Raw genomic sequence first — 18,150 nt, forward strand, 5'->3', positions numbered from 1 at the left:
AGATGATGAGGAACCATTAGTGGAGAGCTTTATTTCCTACCTTGTTTGCCTTTTGCAAGATTTCAGAGGGTTTTCCTGGGTTTCCCCCTGTCAAAATTACATGGTTAGGAACGCATTAGAAATTTCCCCATAGAAATAATTGGAAATAGTTGACTTGTTATGTGAACAATTTTCTGAGAACACATTGCGTTCCCTAGCGAGACCTGCAAGAATTTCTCCACTTGCTGCAAAGTGCAGGTGGCTGTCTGTATCAGGTACCCACAGAGTTAAAGTGGACCAGTGGCTGCAGCACCACGGAGAGCTCCAAGTGAGCTGGCGAAGAATTGAGGCTTAGAAGTCTCTACCCCCAGCCCATCCTTCCCAGGCTCCAGCGCCTCCTTGGGCCTGAAGGTTGTGGCTCTTAAAGGGCCTGTTCACTGGTCTGAAGTGCTGGAGGAACTGGACATGGAGCAAAGGGTTAATTTCCTTCATGGGCACCAATCGTCCCATGGATGAGATAAGCCACAGGTGCAAGGTCAGCCAAGCCAGTTGCTATGGTAACAGCCCAGGGCTGACTATATAAGTGATTAAGGCATGTCAGCTCAGTAGTCAGTCAGTGAATCTTGAGAACGGAGTCAAAGTCTGTGTTACGCCTTGAAGACGGAGCAACAGAGATACTCAGTGTGTGGCTATATCTGTATCTGCAAAATCCTACATGCTGTACAGAGACGCGGGTGGCGCTATGGTTTAAACCACTGAGCCTCTTGGGCTTGCCGATCAGAAGGTCAGCAGTTCGAACCCACACAACAGGGTGAGGTCCCGTTGCTCTGTCCCTGCTCCTGCCAACCTAGCCATTCGAAAGCATGCCAGTGCAAGTAGATAAACAGGTACCGCTGTGGCGGAAAGGTAAATGGTGTTTCCGTGCACCCTGGTTTCCATCACAGTGTTCTGTTGTGTCAGAAGTGGTTTAGTCATGCTGGCCACATGACCTGGAAACCTGTCTGTGGACAAGTGCTGGCTCCCTCGGCTTGAAGCAAGATGAACCCCATACCCCATAGTCACCTTTGACTGGACTTAACCATCTAGGGATCCTTTACCTTCACCTTTACAAGCTGTATGCACAGATCAACACCAGGAACTATTACTGAAGCCTAATCTTCTAAGGCGGTGAACTATTTTGGACCCTATGTGGTGACTAGAACTGGGGTCATCCTCCTCTGTGTGGGTATCTCACGTCAGATTCCCAACATGAAGATGAGCACATCTTTGCCTTTCTGTGGCTCCTGCCTTGTACCTTGCTGGTGCCACTGGGCAGATGAGTCTGTGTTGAGGGCAGCATCTGTGAGGCCTAGGAGCCTGGCTCAGTTCTTCACCCGATGCTACAGCAGCCCCAGCCTTGACTGGCTCCTCCTCATCTGAGCTCAAGGCTGGAGCCATGACAATTTTGTTGTTGTTGTTTAGTCGTTTAGTCGTGTCCGACTCTTCGTGACCCCATGGACCAGAGCACGCCAGGCACTCCTGTCTTCGGAGCCATGACAATAGCTGGCACCATCTTGAAAGAGGCATTCTTTCTTCTCTCCACACATGAGAGGGGATACCTTTTCTCAGACGGTGCCCCTGCAACAAGTGCGGATTTCATGTAGACACAAAGTATGCCATTTCTTTCGTCCACATGAGCTTATATGCAGATTTAATTGATAAGGAGTCAATTGGTTAAAAACCCATGAAATTAATCAACCAAGATTTCTTCAGATCAGGCTGCAGCAATTCTGGCAACCCTAACCAGCCTTGATTATTTAATGGGAATGATTCCAGAAGGAGGAAAGCCATCTTTCAAATTACACAGCCTCTTCTTCAGACAGTGTGCCGCATTTTAAGAGTCCAAGATGGGTTGCAAAAGTTTCTTTATTTTATATCCCATATTTACAGTAACAGAGAGGCCCAAGGAGGTGAATTTCACAGAAAATTAATAGAAACAAAGAAAGAAGGATCGGTTTAATTTTCCCTCCATGTTCACATGGGTATAAAACAACAGCCAAACATCAGTTATTCATGCTAATGGCTGGGAGACCCATTGCAGCAGATGCTGGAATTTTGCAAATTAGCAAGTTAAGCATTCAAGTCCAATAAAACAGTCAAAAGCACTGTAGCCTTAAATGTAGCCGTTCGTTTCTTTTGACACTTTTAATTTAGAGCAATGTGTTCACCACTATGCTCTGGAACACGCCTGTATATAAAGGTAGTATGGTTTCTTTTCCCTCTCTCTTTTAATTTGTAAAAACAATAATAATATTCTTCACGCTGGGAAAGGAATACGGCGCTTGCTATCTCAGTAGCACAGCCGCTTTCAGCCAATACAGGGCCCTGCTATTAAATCTCAGTTGGCACAAAGCAAGCAGGCTTTATCAGGGTTGCAGATAATCAAAGTGAGAATTAGTGAGGCTTGACTATAGATATTTCAGTAAATAAAAGAGCTATTTTTGCCTGACATATTGATGCCCCTAATACAGCCATAAGTGCTTGTTCGGTAGTTTGCTTGCTCCAACATATATATTCAAGGAAAACAAGATGCTGCTGATGTGCTATGAGGATGCAGCAGTAATTCCTGGTTCAGGCCAGAGGTTTGCAACCCTTACCTCCTCCCCCCCTTTTTTTGCCAACACCCTCAATTCTCTGAGGCTCAAGTTCCACATGAGTCTACCTCTAAACTTTTCTCTATCCTTGAGGACAGGAAATAAACCCACCATCTTGCTTGGGTGTGCATGTTTAGTTAGACCAAGACGCTCATTAGCGCTGTACAGAAACTAGACTGGATGGGTTCTTGCCATAATGGCTTCGAAACAAATAGACATGAAAGGAAAGCAAAGAGTGATGAGGAGGGAAGAGGACAACCAACAAATCTGTTGGTTGTTCTCTTCCCTCCTCATCCCTTATTCCTTTTCTATCATGTCTATTTGTTCCATAATTCACATGAAACTCACATAATAGCCAGGTGGAGAAATGGGCACTGGTGGAGACAAGGCTAGGAGGGGGATGAACCAGGTGGCACTTGGTCTTGGCCTAGATGAAGAGTGGGGAACTTCAGGCCCAAGGATTGAATGGAGCCCTTGAAATTCTCCCCAGGCCACACCACTCACTGGTCCTCCCCCCCCCCCGTGTTTTTGCCTGACTGGAATGTGTCCTTTCTCCCCAGTCATTTTCTTGTTTTCCATTTAAATATAAGAGCAGCCTAGACAGCAACTTAAAAAGCAGAGACATCACCTTGCCAACAAAGGTCCATATAGTTAAAGCTATGGTTTTCCCAGTAGTGATGTATGGAAGTGAGAGCTGGACCATAAAGAAGGCTGATCACCGAAGAATTGATGCTTTTGAATTATGGTGCTGGAGGAGACTCTTGAGAGTCCCATGGACTGCAAGAAGATCAAACCTATTGATTCTGAAGGAAATCAGCCCTGAGTGCTCACTGGAAGGACAGATCCTGAAGCTGAGGCTCCAATACTTTGGCCACCTCATGAGAAGAGAAAACTCCCTGGAAAAGACCCTGATGTTGGGAAAGATGGAGGGCACAAGGAGAAGGGGACGACAGAGGACGAGATGGTTGGACAGTGTTCTCAAAGCTACCAGCATGAGTTTGACCAAACTGCAGGAGGCAGTGGAAGACAGGAGTGCCTGGCGTGCTCTGGTCCATGGGGTCACGAAGAGTTGGACACGACTAAACGACTAAATAACAATAAGAGCAGCATATAACTACAGCAACTTGTCCAGTGGTACATTCTTATTAAGTTCCATCCACAGTATATAGCACAGAAGCACTATGTTTATTTATGTATTATCAGTTCAAGTAGCCTCTCCACAGAGATTATTGTGTTATGGGTGGAATAAAAGTACCTTTTGTCTCTATTTATAAAGGCAAAGAAAGGAAGCCAAGACTCACCAAAAGTGTCTATCCTTGATCTGCCTTTAATTACCCTTCTGTGGTGAGATAGAGCCACATTCCAAATCTTATTTAACCAGATTTCAATGGGATTGTTTCCAACTTTGGACTATTGCTAATTGTGGATAACAGGGAATGTGTCCTTGAGCTCTGACCCAAATGGAGAAGAGAGATGGATGTCGGCCATGCTTTTCTTCTAGAAAAAAGAGGTGCTGTACTCACCATGAAGTTGTTACAGCAAGTGCCATACTTTGAACCGGTGCTTTTCTTCTTGAAAAAATGTGCTGGTACTGCGTACCCCTGAGTACCCTCAGAAAAAAGCACTGGTAACATCCCTCATATGGGGAGAAGACAAGAGCAAAGCAGTAATATTCAGCAAAGCAGCTCTAATTTGTGAACCCCTGATGACTCTGATGTCAGCTCATCCTCAGTGCTGCCGGAGTTTCTTTGAAGTCCTTTGGAGTCACTGTTCTCACTCTGATGGGCACTCAGGCAGCAATGAGAATATAAACTAGGGTATTGTGCAAAGCTAAAATTTGTTGCTCCACTCACTTTTGCCCCTGACTCCACCCTCTACTGGCCTGCAACCCTTGGCAGGTTCCCCAGAAGGGAATGCCATGCTAATGAAAGGTTTTCCCTATCCCTGACCCAGTTGGTGGAGGAGTATCTCTTTCTTGCCTGCCCTCTAATGTAACTATGCAGAGTGACTATGGACATCTCTCCTTTCCCCATAACTAGCAAAGCCCACCCCCACCAGTGTGAAATTATGAGGATATACTTTATTTGCATAATTTATGCAGGTTGCAGCTTTTCTTGCTGTTGAATTCAGGCTACCTGGGCGATAGGTTGTTTGTTTTTTAAAACCACAGTGTGGCTCAAACTGGCCACAACAGTTTTACAAATCGCAGGACCAGGTGGGTAAGAAAGGAGCTCCAGGCCTATGTGCTTCAGAAACTCTTACTTTTGACATGACAGACATACTTTTTCACCAAACGTTCCCCAATTGCTTGTGCTCAGCCCTGGTCATGTGGTTAGCAAGAAATCCTTTTGTGATTTTAAGATTTATCCCTGGAGTAAGTGGCTGATGCACACTAGAATGATATTAAAGTGAAGCACCCTTTTCTGGCCACCACCACAATCTCCATAGAAACCGGCTGAGTATATCATTAAAATGTAGCTGTTAAAGAGCCATTTTATAGCCTTTTTAAATGCATGGAATACGTTACAATCCATCTCATCTGTCCCTACAAAAGCCCAGCCAGTTAGTCTCCATTTTATAGCAAAGGGCCTGCAGCTGAGACATTACAGCTTGGTAGACGGAGGCTACCCATGCAAACTTGTAGTTGAACTTGCAGTCAAACATGAGTCCTAGTTGGCGCATGAAGGGGTTAAGACAATAGAGCTTGATTCCTAGACTCAGCTGGGTCACACCCCCTCTTCTTTTATGAGAAATCACTTAAAACCTTCTCTTCCTGTTCCTTCCCTCTTCTCGCCATGTAATCACCCAGGATGGATGTGTCTGAACTTGCTGCAGGTTTAGACCACATGTTGGAAACTATATTGTGTATTTTGCACCCAGGAGTAATCTAGCTGTGTTCTCCTTGCTGTTGTATGGGACAATGAATCAGACCCTTGGATTTAGTAAGTAAAGCATTTTAAAAGTACTTAACAGTGTGTGGTCTGTTCATTGCAAGAGGGGTAAATAGAAACAGAGGAACACTGTTTGCAAGGAGACTGAATGGGGCAAAAGGCTTAACAGCCTGCAATCCTAACGCTTCACTGTGCTGCTTGACTTTGTGACTCTGCTACTGGGGGCTCTCTCCTGCTGGAGAGACTGTTAAAGCCCACATTTTAAATCCAGACACCCAGCTGATTCTTTTATTATTCACCCCAAACACATGGGTCACAGGGATTGTATATTTTTCCTCCTTCAGAACTGAGATTACAAGGGAAGCCCAGTGCTTGATCCGCTGGCTTATGCAGAAACCTTAGGCTGCTTCCGCTGTGAGTTTTCCGAGTTGGAATCTGCGGTTTCTCAAGGCAGCCTTTTCACACCTGAAGTTTTCTCTGCCTGCTTGGCAAAGGCCAGGCAGATTTTGCAGCCTGAGCTCTCATTTCAATAATAACTCTTGGAAGGCTCAGTAGACTTTTCCCAAATAAGTTTAAATCAGTCTCTAGTTTCCTGTGTTTCTTCTGTGATGGCTGATGTTAGGTCGCTTTGCCCACAAAGTTGTCAGCTGGAGAAAAAGGTTGCTTGCTAATCAGTTTTTTGGGAGATTGTGTTACCTTGGACCGTGATGCAAAAGTTTTTGCAGGTTGCAAAGTGCATCTTTTCTCCATGTTTCCCAGCCCTGAAATTCCAGGGGTTTAAGGTCAAGGAGTGGAGCTATGGATATGTTATCATTGCAGATAGACATACGTCAGGTTGTTGATCTTCAAGGAGATTTCTTCAAACCTTGTCAATCTCAAGGCTACCTGTGTCAGTTCTCGCCCCCCTCAGAAACATAAAGGGTGAGATGTTTGGTGAGGAATCTTAAAATGCTGTTTTAAATGTGCATTAAACTAACGTTTACCACAGAGTCTGGATGTGTGAATGCACAGGTCACTCAAAGAATAGTAGTTGCACATAAACAGCCCTGGACTTTTGTACTAGATTGATTTCTTTGGTTATGAGGCTAAAAGACTAAAATATTTTTAATGGCTCCCTTCTTCGACATGTTCTGTTTTGAAATTTTTTAAGATAACGTTTTTTTGTTCCCTGTTAATTATGATGCAAAGATATACTTTGTATTGACTTTCATCAGTAATGTTTGATTCTGGATTGTTTTGTTTGATGTTTTAGCGTAGGCTGTAAACTGCTGTCAGTTTCCCCCCCTTAAAAAATATATAGTGGTCTAGAAATGAAATGAATAATAATAATAATAATAATAATAATAATAATAATAATAATAATAAGAAGAAGAAGAAGAAGAAGAAGAAGAAGAAGAAGAAGAAGAAGAAGTAGTAGTAGTAGTTCCAGGTTTGTTTCTGTGGAAAATGAGACACTTTTCTCCTCAGAACAGACAGCAAAATTAGGCAATCTGGGCAGATACGTGAGAGCAGTCTTCTAGTTGAGGAGTTCCCCCCTCTTTTCCCAGAAGGTGCTGGAATTTGAGGATCAGATTGTTTAGAAAGCTGACTCTCCCCTCCAAGGTCTGAAAGGTCAGGGGAGCATTTCCAAGGGCAGGGACAAAAAAGTTCATTGGCTTTTCCAGAGGGACACAGTCAAATAAATTAGTAGATACAAATTCCCTCAGGACTTTTTTCATGTGTTTGCAAAAGGTTCCCTCTACCCACCCAGAAGACCTTGTAATACATATATGTGGAAGCACTTAAAAGGGCCACTTGCTCTCCTAAATAGCTACACTTTAAAACAGATAAATAAAATAATCGCCTCAGGAGTCCATGAGGAATTTTAAGGGTTCCCCTAGAAAAGGAGTCTGAGGTAGCCTGGTGGATGAAACTGAAAGATGGACTTGACTTTTATTCAAATTTCACGAGGCTTCAGCTGTAGCCTTTGAAAATGCACTATTTCTTCTCTTTTAGAAAGGTTTTCAGTTCATTGGCTTAAGGAACTCCTGGTATACACACCTTCAGTGGACCTTAGTTTTTCTGTACAATATGTGTAACTTGACTAAGGCCTGCACATGGTAGTAGATAAAAGCTCAGGTGCTATTCTCTGGGGGTTTTTTCCTGTCTGGAACTTGGCAGTTCGATATTAAATGAAGTGTATGCTTTAAATACTAGATAAATGTTCTTTATTCCTTTCTTTGACATATATTCCCTCTGGAGAGTTCTGAGCCTGTTTTTTTTAATAGAATCAAGGACAAGAAGATGCTTCTTTCTATATTGGCTTATTAAGAGGAGAAGCCTCCAAGCCCTTCTCGTCGTCGGTTTACCTTCTTAAACACCAGTTTAAGAGCCTGTTCCCTGAAGCTGCCAACTTACTGGATTGTTTTACTACTTGTGATAACATTAGAAAGGAGGGTTTTCAGACCTCGTGATGTGGGTTTCATTCATGTAAAGTGGTGCTTGGGAGAAACCCTTTGTTTATCCAGAGTTAAACTCCTGTTTTTCCTCCCACTGTTCACAGGCAGTAGTTTTGTCCTCCCCCCCTCCCCAATCCGGCCCTTTAACTTCTCAGGAATAAAAATGACATACGCTAGATGTGAGAAGAGACCTGCAATATTAGCTACACTGGGTTTTGGAGTTTTAAAAATCTCATATTTTATTTTTTTGGCTCTCCTTTGGAAGAGCTCTCTATTTATTGTTTTAGTTTCCATTTCCTGTGTGTATCATTGACTCGGAGGCACTGAGCAACCGGCCACCTTGGGGACTTTGCAGCTAATGAGAGGCACTGCTTCAGTCCTGGACATATGTGAAGCAGCTCCTTTGAGCATCCACAAAGCAATTCGAACTCTGTGTGTTTTCTTCCTGTGACACAGCGTCTGCTAGGATGGTTCTGCAAAAGATTCTGCAGCAGTAGTGAAGGAATGTGTTCCCCAAATCTAAAACCTGACTGTGCAGTCAGTCTGAAAAGTTAACCAGCTCAAGTTAATGGTTTTTAGCTAATGCATCCTTGCAGAAGGGAAAATGGGGATTTTGGGGCCCTTTTCAGACTGACTGCACAGTCAGGTTTTAGATTTGGGAAACCCATTCCTTCTGTAGAGTGGAGCCTAGGGACTCCCTGCTCTGATTTATCCCACATGTTAGGTGTGTCCTCCAGCATCATCTGGCAAAAACATAAATTTCTCTCACTGTTGAATTTCTGTTTGAAGATGATGATGGAGGACATTCTGCCTCCTTCCTCAGCTGCAAGCCATAACCCACCCAGGGACCTCATGGTAAAGGGGCAGGTAAGAAATCCTTCTCATGATTTCTAAACTTACACGAGAGTCTTTGGTGGGGAAGGTAGAGAAGACTTAACCCTTGCAAGACTACTTCTTCTACATGCTTGGCAATTTTCTTTTTCTTTAGCCATGCTTTCTAGCAGTTTTCCTTTGAAAATATTTTCAACTAAATGGCCTGTAATTTCCTGGATCCCCTTCTAAAAACTGATGTTGTATTAGTCACTTTCCAGTCCTCAGGTATGGCGGTTGTCAAGTTACATATTTTTGTTAGAAGCTCATCAAATTCGCATTTGAGTTGCTTAAGAAAGTCTCATGTGGATATCATCCGGACCTGGTCATTTGCTCATATCAAATTTGCCAGTAAGGCCTAGAATTTAATCTCTCATTGCCACTGTTTACCTCAGTTTCACTACCGTTTACCACAGAGCCTGGATGTGTGAATGCACAGGTCACTCAAAGAATAGTAGTTGCACATAAACAGCCCTGGACTTTTGTACTAGATTGATTTCTTTGGTTATGAGGCTAAAAGACTAAAATATTTTTAATGGCCCCATTTAAAATGTAATCTTTCTCTTTTGTTTTAGGTTTACCAGCCTTTGCTTAAACGATATGAGGAACTTGAACAGCAGGTACTGAATAGGCCAAAGGAACATCATATGAGAGAACCAAAAAAATCAGTCTAAAACCTTCTTTAAACAGGAAAAGCAAAAGCCAGCCTGCTTCTTCACCTTGAAAGCCTGAAGTCCAGGACTCTGAGAATACCTGCACTTTTTTCAATGTTTGTAGCTTCGGACAAACATTTGGGCCGTGCTAAATGAAAACTGATGGCTTACTCTACCAGTTAGTTACCATGTTTTTACCCCAAAAGAACCTGGAAATCTGATTTAATTTTTGTAAGAGATCACTGAAGATTTTTGTATTCACACGTCCTTTTCAAAGAATTCATTTCTGTGGGCAAAAGTAACCCTGTATTGTAGCTATACCCTCATTAACCAGCTTGGAGCTGGGTAGATGTTTCCCGGGTTACGATGCTGGGTTGTAAAGTCCTGCACAGCTTCATGTAGTCTTTCCTTTCTATATCCCCTTTTCCAACACAAATAAAAAAGGAGAAATGACTTAAATTCTTTGAAAATTTGAATTGCATATGCAAAATAAATGCAAACAATAAATTTGATTTGCACCATTTGTTCCATGTGCAATATTTGGTTATTTCTGATGCAGAATCATAGCAGGAACCAGAACATAAGTCTTGGGAGCTGGGCCAAGGTTAGAGGCCAGCTCAGGAATGGAGAAGGGATGCTTATTTTTTGGAGAAAGAGGACATTCTGGATTAAAGGCACTCTACCATTCCCTCTCTGGCATGTGTTTCCCAGCTGAGACGTCTCTGCTTCAAAGGAGTGTAGAGAGGTGAGGCATGAGCTTGCCCCACAAAAACTTAAGAGCCAACTCTGCCCCTCTCCTAAAGACTGATGCTAAATGGCCTTTCTCTTTCCTTTTAAGGAAGAACACCTTTAGCTTTGCTTGTTTCATTGGAAAGCTAATAAACTGCAATAGTTGCACAGCTTTTATGGTAGAGGTTTCTGCCTTCCTACCATAAACTTATATATGGTGCTTCAGTGAGGAAGGATCCTTCAGACTTTTCTTATGCAGTATTTTTTCAAATATTTGAAAAGTTATATCACCTTACAATTTTGGGGTTACTGCAAGAGATCCGTATCAGACAAGGCAACATTTAACTCAGCCAAATGATGGGTTCATCTAACCCAGCACTAGGAATGGACAAACTTCCCCCTCTTTGACTTACATAGCATCTAGGTTTTCTCATCATTCTTTGTGAATACTTAAAAAAAAGAAAATGAAAGCGAGGTGTATGTGTGTGTGTGTTTTAATATTTAGAAATCATCACAAAACCCAGGTGAGGCATCTTCCATCCCCTAAAGAAATAAGTAAGCAAACAAACAAACAAACAAACAAACAAACAAACAAACCTTATGTGAAGAGACAGGTAATTAGTGTTGGGTTATGAGGCACCCGGCGGTTCCTGGTGTCGAATTCATATGGCCTGCTAACTTAGGGATGCCCTAAACCAGGAAAATCCAGACATGTGACAGCCCTAAGCTAACTAGGGATATCAATTCAGGTTTCTCCCAGTTTTTTTCCAACCTTAAGTCTAGCTTGTCACATTTTCGCATCTGTACCTTTACCTTTGACACGATCTGGTCACCCTTTTTCTCTTTTATGGAAGAAAAACAGGATATTTTAATAACACCATCATCACAGAGGTGTCTGTGGAGGGGATATATTGATTGAAAATGTATTGTAACTTTCGAATAAATGTTTTGTTTTTTAAAGATTTGGAATATTTTTTTAAATCCTCACGGATATTTTCCAGCATTTTTGTGCATCCTTCTAATATGCACATATTTTTTATGCAATTTCCCCGCTAACGTACATATTTTTGCAAACAATTTCCCCTAATATAACACATTGGGAGAGATGATAGGAATTGTAATCCAACAGGATCTTGGCTCTTGGGTCCGAGACAGGATTCTCTTGCAGCCTCATCACTGGAGTTCCTTTTAATTGGCAATGCTAGGAATTGACCCTGGAACTTACGCATGCAATGCGTGTACTCTGCCACTGAGCTGTGGGTCATTTACTAAGCTATTAGGAGCTTCTTTCTATTCAGAGTCAAACCAGAGATCTTTCTAGCCTGGAACTGTCTTCTGCTCCATCTGGCAGCACCCCTCCTATACCTCTGCCTAGTCTTTTCTCAACCTTGCTATGAAAATGTGAAACTTCCACTCTCTGAGAATTTGGACAAAAACGTAAGTGTGTCTGGAGTATCTTGTGGAGGTGGGATTCGTGGAACTAGACTCTCCCTTGAATCTCTGAAAAAGCTTTCAATTCACTTGGCGGTTCTTGAATACGTTTTCTGCCTGCTAACATCCTTTCAGTCGCACGCTTCGCCTCTCCTTTCTCCTAGTTCTAGTTTTCTGGATCTTGAATACAAAGCGTTGACTTAGACAGCCTACAGCTGCAGCCGTTCCCTTTAACATCACGATGGTCCCTGGGACCTACCTCTAATCCATCTGCAAAACGTTTATTGATTCTCCAATAAGCTTGACACAATGAAAAATTATTTTCTTTGCTGCCTAAAGCCCTTTTATCATGGAAATGGAAACAAACCAGTTGGCGCTTTCTGAAGGGATTTGCTTTCAAAGTGCTGACAAACTGAAGCTACCGACCCCAGTGTTCGTGCTTTAAAAGACACCATTGATCCAACAACACCTAATTTGATCTCTGCTGAATCCTCTTCAGTTTAACTATTTTTGGTGTGTGCTTATGTGTGGATGTGTGTGGCGAATATAGGAGGTGCTTAAAAAGCAAAGCCACTGCAAGCCATTACTCTTAAGGGTTAGGCTCGAGGCCAGCAGTGGACAGGAGGAATAAGCATAGGTTGTCAAAAAGCATCTGGTCATAATCTGGGTACAGTATATTTTTCACTGGCCAGGTGGTACCCTACTAAGCCTATGTATAGCACAGGATGACTGCAGTTTACAATGGGCATCCGTTGAGGGTGGCATGCATTTCACCCCCACTCCCTTTGATCTCTGTCTCTGCATGGCGTTCCGTCAATCATGCTTTGCTCCTTGATTTAGTTGGGACTCTTCTAGACACCCAGATTGTTCCCGCAAGCCCCCATTCTGCAGCTTGGCCAGGTGAGATTCCTTCAAGAAGGTAGCTGTGCTTCCATGGCTCAAAAGCCTATGCCTCTTTGCTACAGATTCCATGTATTACAGCGGTTCTCAACCTGTGGGTCCCCAGATGTTGTTGGACTACAACTCCCATCATCCCTGAGCTCTGGCCTTGCTAGCTAGGGGTGATGGGAGTTGTAGTCCAACAACATCTGGGGACCCACAGGATGAGGAAAGGCTGGTGTATGAGCATGTGGAGGAGCAACATGTATTCTTGTATACTTCATCTGTGCAATCCGAAATTCAGGCTGCTTTGGGGGACAATTGTGACATAAGGATCGTTGCCTGTACCATTGCACTATTCTTTTCTGTATAAGCATTATGCAATTGCCTTTCCACCTAAGCAACTGACAACCTAAGGCGATGTTCGATTCCTCTGACCCAGAGGTAGCCAATGTTGTGCATCCCTGACCATTGAATATGCTGGCTGGGACTAATTGGAATTATAGCCTATAATATCTTGAGGGCTCTTGCTTGCTGCACCTGCGCTATACTTAAATCTAGAGCAGGCTTTTTCAAAGCAAGCCCCTGATTTGTGGAGTGCTGTTGCCAGGGTACCAGCAGGGTCATCTTTTTGATGCCATCATTATTCTCCCAGGCATTCGGGCATTAATATTGCTGTGGTTTTGTGCTTCAGTTCTGGTCCATGAGTTGGGAGCCTGTCACCACCTGAGAACTGTTGGACTGCAACTCCCATCAACCTGGCTAGTCTTATGAGAGACGGAACAAAGCTCTTCTTCTTTCCACTCTCTTCACTCCATGCATAATTTTATACAGCTCTTTCATGTCTCCTCTTACTCACTTTCCCTCCAAAGAGCCCTGAAAATTGCAACCTGTCCTCATGGGAGAATTGCTCCAGCTGCTTTATCAATTTGGTAGCCCTCTTCTGAACCTTTTTGAGTTCTGAATCCATTTTGAGGTGAGGCGAGCACAATTGACACCATAGATCATAATGCTGGGAATTTTATTTTCAATCCCTTTCCTAATGATTCACCTTTTTCACTGCTGCCGTACACCGAGTCCAACAACATCTGGCTCCCCCTGGTAAAGAGGGAGGGGGCAGTAATCCTTCCCTCCATTGAGTTTTTCCTGATTAACATTTGTGGAAATGTTGTGGATAGTAGAAGAGGATATATTGATTAAATATTATCCTACCTCACTCACGCTAGTGAGCTAGTAGCAAAGCACATTCCGTTGTACATAGCAGGAAGCTAGTGGATAGATCCGTTAGAACCATTTGAGTTAAGCAGTCCTGTCTGGCTTGTCCAGATTAGATTGTTCATGGTAAATCCCCTTTAAAGGTAAAGGGACCCCTGACCATTAGGTCCAGTCGTGACCGACTCTGGGGTGGCGTCACTCATCTCGCTTTATTGGCTGAGGGAGCCGGCGTACAGCTTCCGGGTCATGTGGCTAGCATGACTAAGCTGCTTCTGGCGAACCAGAGCAGTGCACGGAAATGCCGTTTACCTTCCCGCCAGAGCGGTACCTATTTATCTACTTGCACTTGATGTGCTTTCGAACTGCTAGGTTGGCAGGAGCAGGGACCGAGCAACGGGAGCTCACCCCGTTGCGGGGATTCAAACCGCCGACCTTCTAATTGGCAAGTCCTAGGCTCTGTGGTTTAACCCACAGCGCCACCCGCGTCCCTAAATCCCCTTTAGTTCCCTCTTAAAAACAATAATGACACAACAGTCTTCTTTTAAAAGTAATGATAAGGTTTACTTACATTCAGTTCACTGTATGGTCCTGAAGGCAGGTTTTAACTTGTAGTTGCAGTCACAGAGAAAAGTGTGAGTTCATCCTTTGTGAGGGATGATCCCATGTGCTGCTGGCTGAGAGCCAGCACACAGCAAAAGGCATCAAGATGGGATAAGGCGAAAAAAGGGAAGATGGCTGCGTGACCAGCCCTTTTATAGGGTCTGCCAGGGTCACGCCCATCTACCTGGTCACACGTGGGGGGAGGATGCTCCAGACCAGGTGTGACAGGAAGTCCTCCTGGCTGGAGCAACATTCCCCTTTGTATCCACTCTGGGCAATCAGGAAATGTTGTATTTGACTGCTTCAGTGATGTTACATCCCACAACATAGAGGTACCATTCAGTGGTGGGGAATTTGATTTGGCTTGGGAGGATGACCTATGGCAAAGGTATTCAACCTCTTGCTGCCCAAACCATGTCTCCAATCTAAGTCACACTCCCACCTCCTGGTGCTTCTTTGAGCTAAGACAAAACAAACACAAACCATTGTGATCCTATTAACAGATTTCCCACACCTTCTGCCTAGTTTGGCCCAGAGAATGTCTGTTGGCTTAGGAGATCTGGATGCTTCATTCCTTTTGCTTACAGTTCTTTCCTTTAGAAACATAATTGAGTTTACACAGATCAATACAGCATCCTTGCAGAAAGTGCCTCTTTCGCTATTGACCCAGTGAACATTCTTACTGGCTTAGATTTTTTTCAGACCCAACCAGGGGTGACTTGCTTTGAAATGGACTCCATGGACACATGAGGCTGCAAGTTTCCCAACAGACCATAAAGTAGACCTGGGGAACCTTTTGCAGACCAAAGGCCACAACACCCCTGGACTTCTGTCCCAGTGGATATCAGTTGAGAGGGGGGAAGGCTTTGATGCTGTTCAAAGCATGCAAGCCCAGTTCTGTCCTCTGCAAGAGGATCTGCTGCCGGAAAATACAAGCAGAGCGGGGAATGTCTCAGCAGAGAGGCAGACTGGTGTTCCTTGCAAATATGCAAAAAGCGAACCATGCACGTGTGCACACCAAGTTAGCAGAATACAACAGCATTTTGAAGGTTTTAAACGGCTGCAATGCAGAACTTCCACTTCAGCTGTGTATTAACATCATTTACATTCTTCTGGGGACAGAGAAAAGGGGTTGGGTATCCAACTTCATAAGAAAAGCGTCCACGCAGAATGCGGAAGGTTAAACATGATTGGAGTCACTCAGGATTAAATGCACCTCTGTTTCCATTGGAAAGTGCAGTGCACATGAGTGATTGTGGGTGTCCATCTCCCTCGAGGGTTTGTGACTATGTGTGTGTGTGTCCCTGCCCGTTATTGAAATGCAGGTGTCAAGAGCTTTCCACCAGGGAAATGTGGCCCTCAGCCCAAAAGGCGTTCCCCAAATCCCCTCGCTTAGATGAACATGGGGATCTTCTTCAGTTCAGCCAGGTGCCTTTATCAAAGTGTTTCCCCTCCTTTGTGACCATAGAGAGACCAGCCCTGAACTGGAGCCAGGTTTCTTGAAATGAAGTCGTAGCCTGGTTCTTGGACAGCGAATCTCCTGAAGGCCATCCAAGGGAGACTGTGCCTTTAGATTGCGCTAGCTAGCAACGTAATTCCTGGTCCTGACGTCGTTCAAGAGCAAGGGGCGGGCGAGGGGTTCATTTTGCTGTTTAACCCGTGTGCATCAGTCTGCAACGCTCTTGTTGACCCTCTTTATAGTTTTGGGAAAGAAATTAATTAGCAGGAGCTGCTGCACGCTGTGGAAAATTTCAAAAATGCTTTGCATAACCTTGGGGGGTGGGGATGAAGATCTATTCATCAGATTTTTCTCCTGGGCCGGTCCTTTGCAAACAAGATTAATTTACTCCACAGCCATTTGTCTTCACCAGGACCCCGCGAAAGGGAAAGTGAGGCTTAATTAGCATTTTAAAGTGGGCAGCCTTGAAGTTAATGATATTCAATAACGAAAAATTGTTTTAACCTTATTTGCACTTTTCAATTTACTTATTACAGGCCATCTGTTAAAAATTTAAGCGAGTGCTGTAGGGAGTAGCACTCTCTCAGATTGTCAAAGGAACTCTTGACTAGATAGGCAGAAGGGCTGGGTGGGTGGGTGGGAAGAGGAAACATGGATACACACGGCATTAAATGAGCAGTTGGTATTATTCGCCCCCTTTAGACTTCTGGCAAATGCAACAGAAGGGAAGGACTTAATAACCATTTTCTAACCATCACACTTCTGAACAACGCCGTCATTTTCTGTAGGATTTAGGTAGGGTCATTATTACACAATGCAGCCCAGTTGTGTGCATCGGGACCAAACCCCATGAGGCACTGGAGATCAACAACTGGATTTGCTGCATTTTAGGATTTTCTTTTTAAACTGTAGATGGGCGTGCCTTCCTCAGTGGGGAAAATGGGCAGCTTGGGCATCTCTGTTTTGTAAGAAGTTAACCTCCCCTCCCAAGCCCTGCCACACGAAACTGATTCTCCCCCTCTTCTGTCTCTCATACACAAACACCCCCAACTCCCTCCCCACAGTGACTGCTTCTCAAGAGAAAATGACAGAGGCGGAAGATTCAACCACAGATCTCAAGCAGCTTATCTTGTTTAGCATTTGGTTTAATCAAACACAGAACCAGTTCATATTTCAGGAACCTCCCCTTCCCCCTTGCATACAATGTAGTACAGAAGCAAGTAAATGGCCAAAGGTCAGCATTTTGATGCCCCATACACTTGTGAGAGCCACTTCACATGCATATTCCTAACTTGGTGAGAAACTGTACCCAGAGCCAGCTACCAAGAGAACTTTGCTCTAGTAGCATCAAAAAGCTGTTCTGGAAAAAGGAATGGGGCTGCAGGTTGCATGCAGTTTTCTTTGCTGACCCTTCGCTGCTGAACAGATGTTTTGCACAATTGCTGCTTTTTGCTCAAAAAAGGTGCACAGCTGGATCAAGGCCACAGATCCCCCTGGGAGAACTAAGGGTTTAGTCTCAGTCTCTCTCTCTCTCTCTCTCTCTCTCTCTCTCTCTCTCTCTCTCCAAAATCAGTAGAACTATTGCCACATTTAATTTTAGCTGTATCAATCACCTTGGTACCTACTTCCCATTCAATCCTTAAACCCAGTCTGAGGCCACGTTGAGGCTACAGGGTTAGGAGAAGATGGAAGATCAGTTTGTACTTGATGGTGCAGAACCATATTTTTGCTTCTATATATTTTTTTGCAGAATAAGAAAAGGAAAAAGAGAGAAGGGGCAGTGTGCTTTAAAGCAGGTACATGATGCAACATGTAGCTTGATCCTTATTGCTCTATTTTTAAGCATTCAGCAGAAGCCCAGCAGCCATAGAAAAACCTATTAACCCTATTCAGTAACAAACTTAACCCAATTGTTAATCCAGCCCCATGGTAGAGCAAATTCTGGTCTTTATTCTTCTTCTTGCAACCCTCATTCCCTGCCCCATTGCCTCCCCCTTTGGCAGCTGAATCCTTTAAAAAGTTTACAAATCACACCATGGAGTTCATTGGAACTTACTCCCCCCACCCCACAAAAAGTAAATCTGCTCTGGATTACAGTTTTATTCTGAAAAAGCCAAGCGACATATAGCTCCACGCCCCGTTCTTTTCGAGTTTCCATAATCGGCTTGTCATGATGGAGTTCGCTCATTTACTGGAGGTTATCCATGTCAAGAGAAGTTATATTTCCATCTCTACCTGACGGCCCATGAGAATGGTGACTCCAAAGGACTTCAAAGACTGAGAATGAGCAGGTAACCTCAGCTGACATCAGACTCATTCAGTATGCATAAATTAAGACTGTTTTGCTAAATATTACTGCTCTGCTCTTGTCTT

General features: G+C 43.8%; 1 protein-coding gene across 10 annotated transcripts in view; it reads left to right on the top strand.

Moving 5' to 3' along the window:
- The window catches only part of XYLB (xylulokinase), a 114,822-nt gene extending 104,835 nt beyond the window's left edge, over nt 1-9,987 (top strand). For 5 of the 10 annotated variants that reach the window (XM_083579685.1, XM_083579684.1, XM_083579683.1 and 2 more), the window contains one exon: nt 9,387-9,987. Coding sequence is in view for 8 of the 10 variants with exons in the window: in XM_083579684.1 (XP_083435810.1) it covers nt 9,387-9,485 (99 nt within the window). In the remaining 2 variants the exon portion in view is untranslated. Of the gene's footprint in view, nt 1-8,730; nt 8,809-9,386 lie in introns of all 10 variants that reach the window. The other 5 variants (XM_083579678.1, XM_083579682.1, XM_083579681.1 and 2 more) reach the window with 2 other exon arrangements.
- Nucleotides 9,988-18,150: the final 8,163 nt, after the last annotated feature.

The sequence above is a fragment of the Podarcis filfolensis genome (genome assembly GCF_964270895.1).
Source record: "Podarcis filfolensis genome assembly, chromosome: 12".
NCBI lineage: Eukaryota > Metazoa > Chordata > Lepidosauria > Squamata > Lacertidae > Podarcis > Podarcis filfolensis.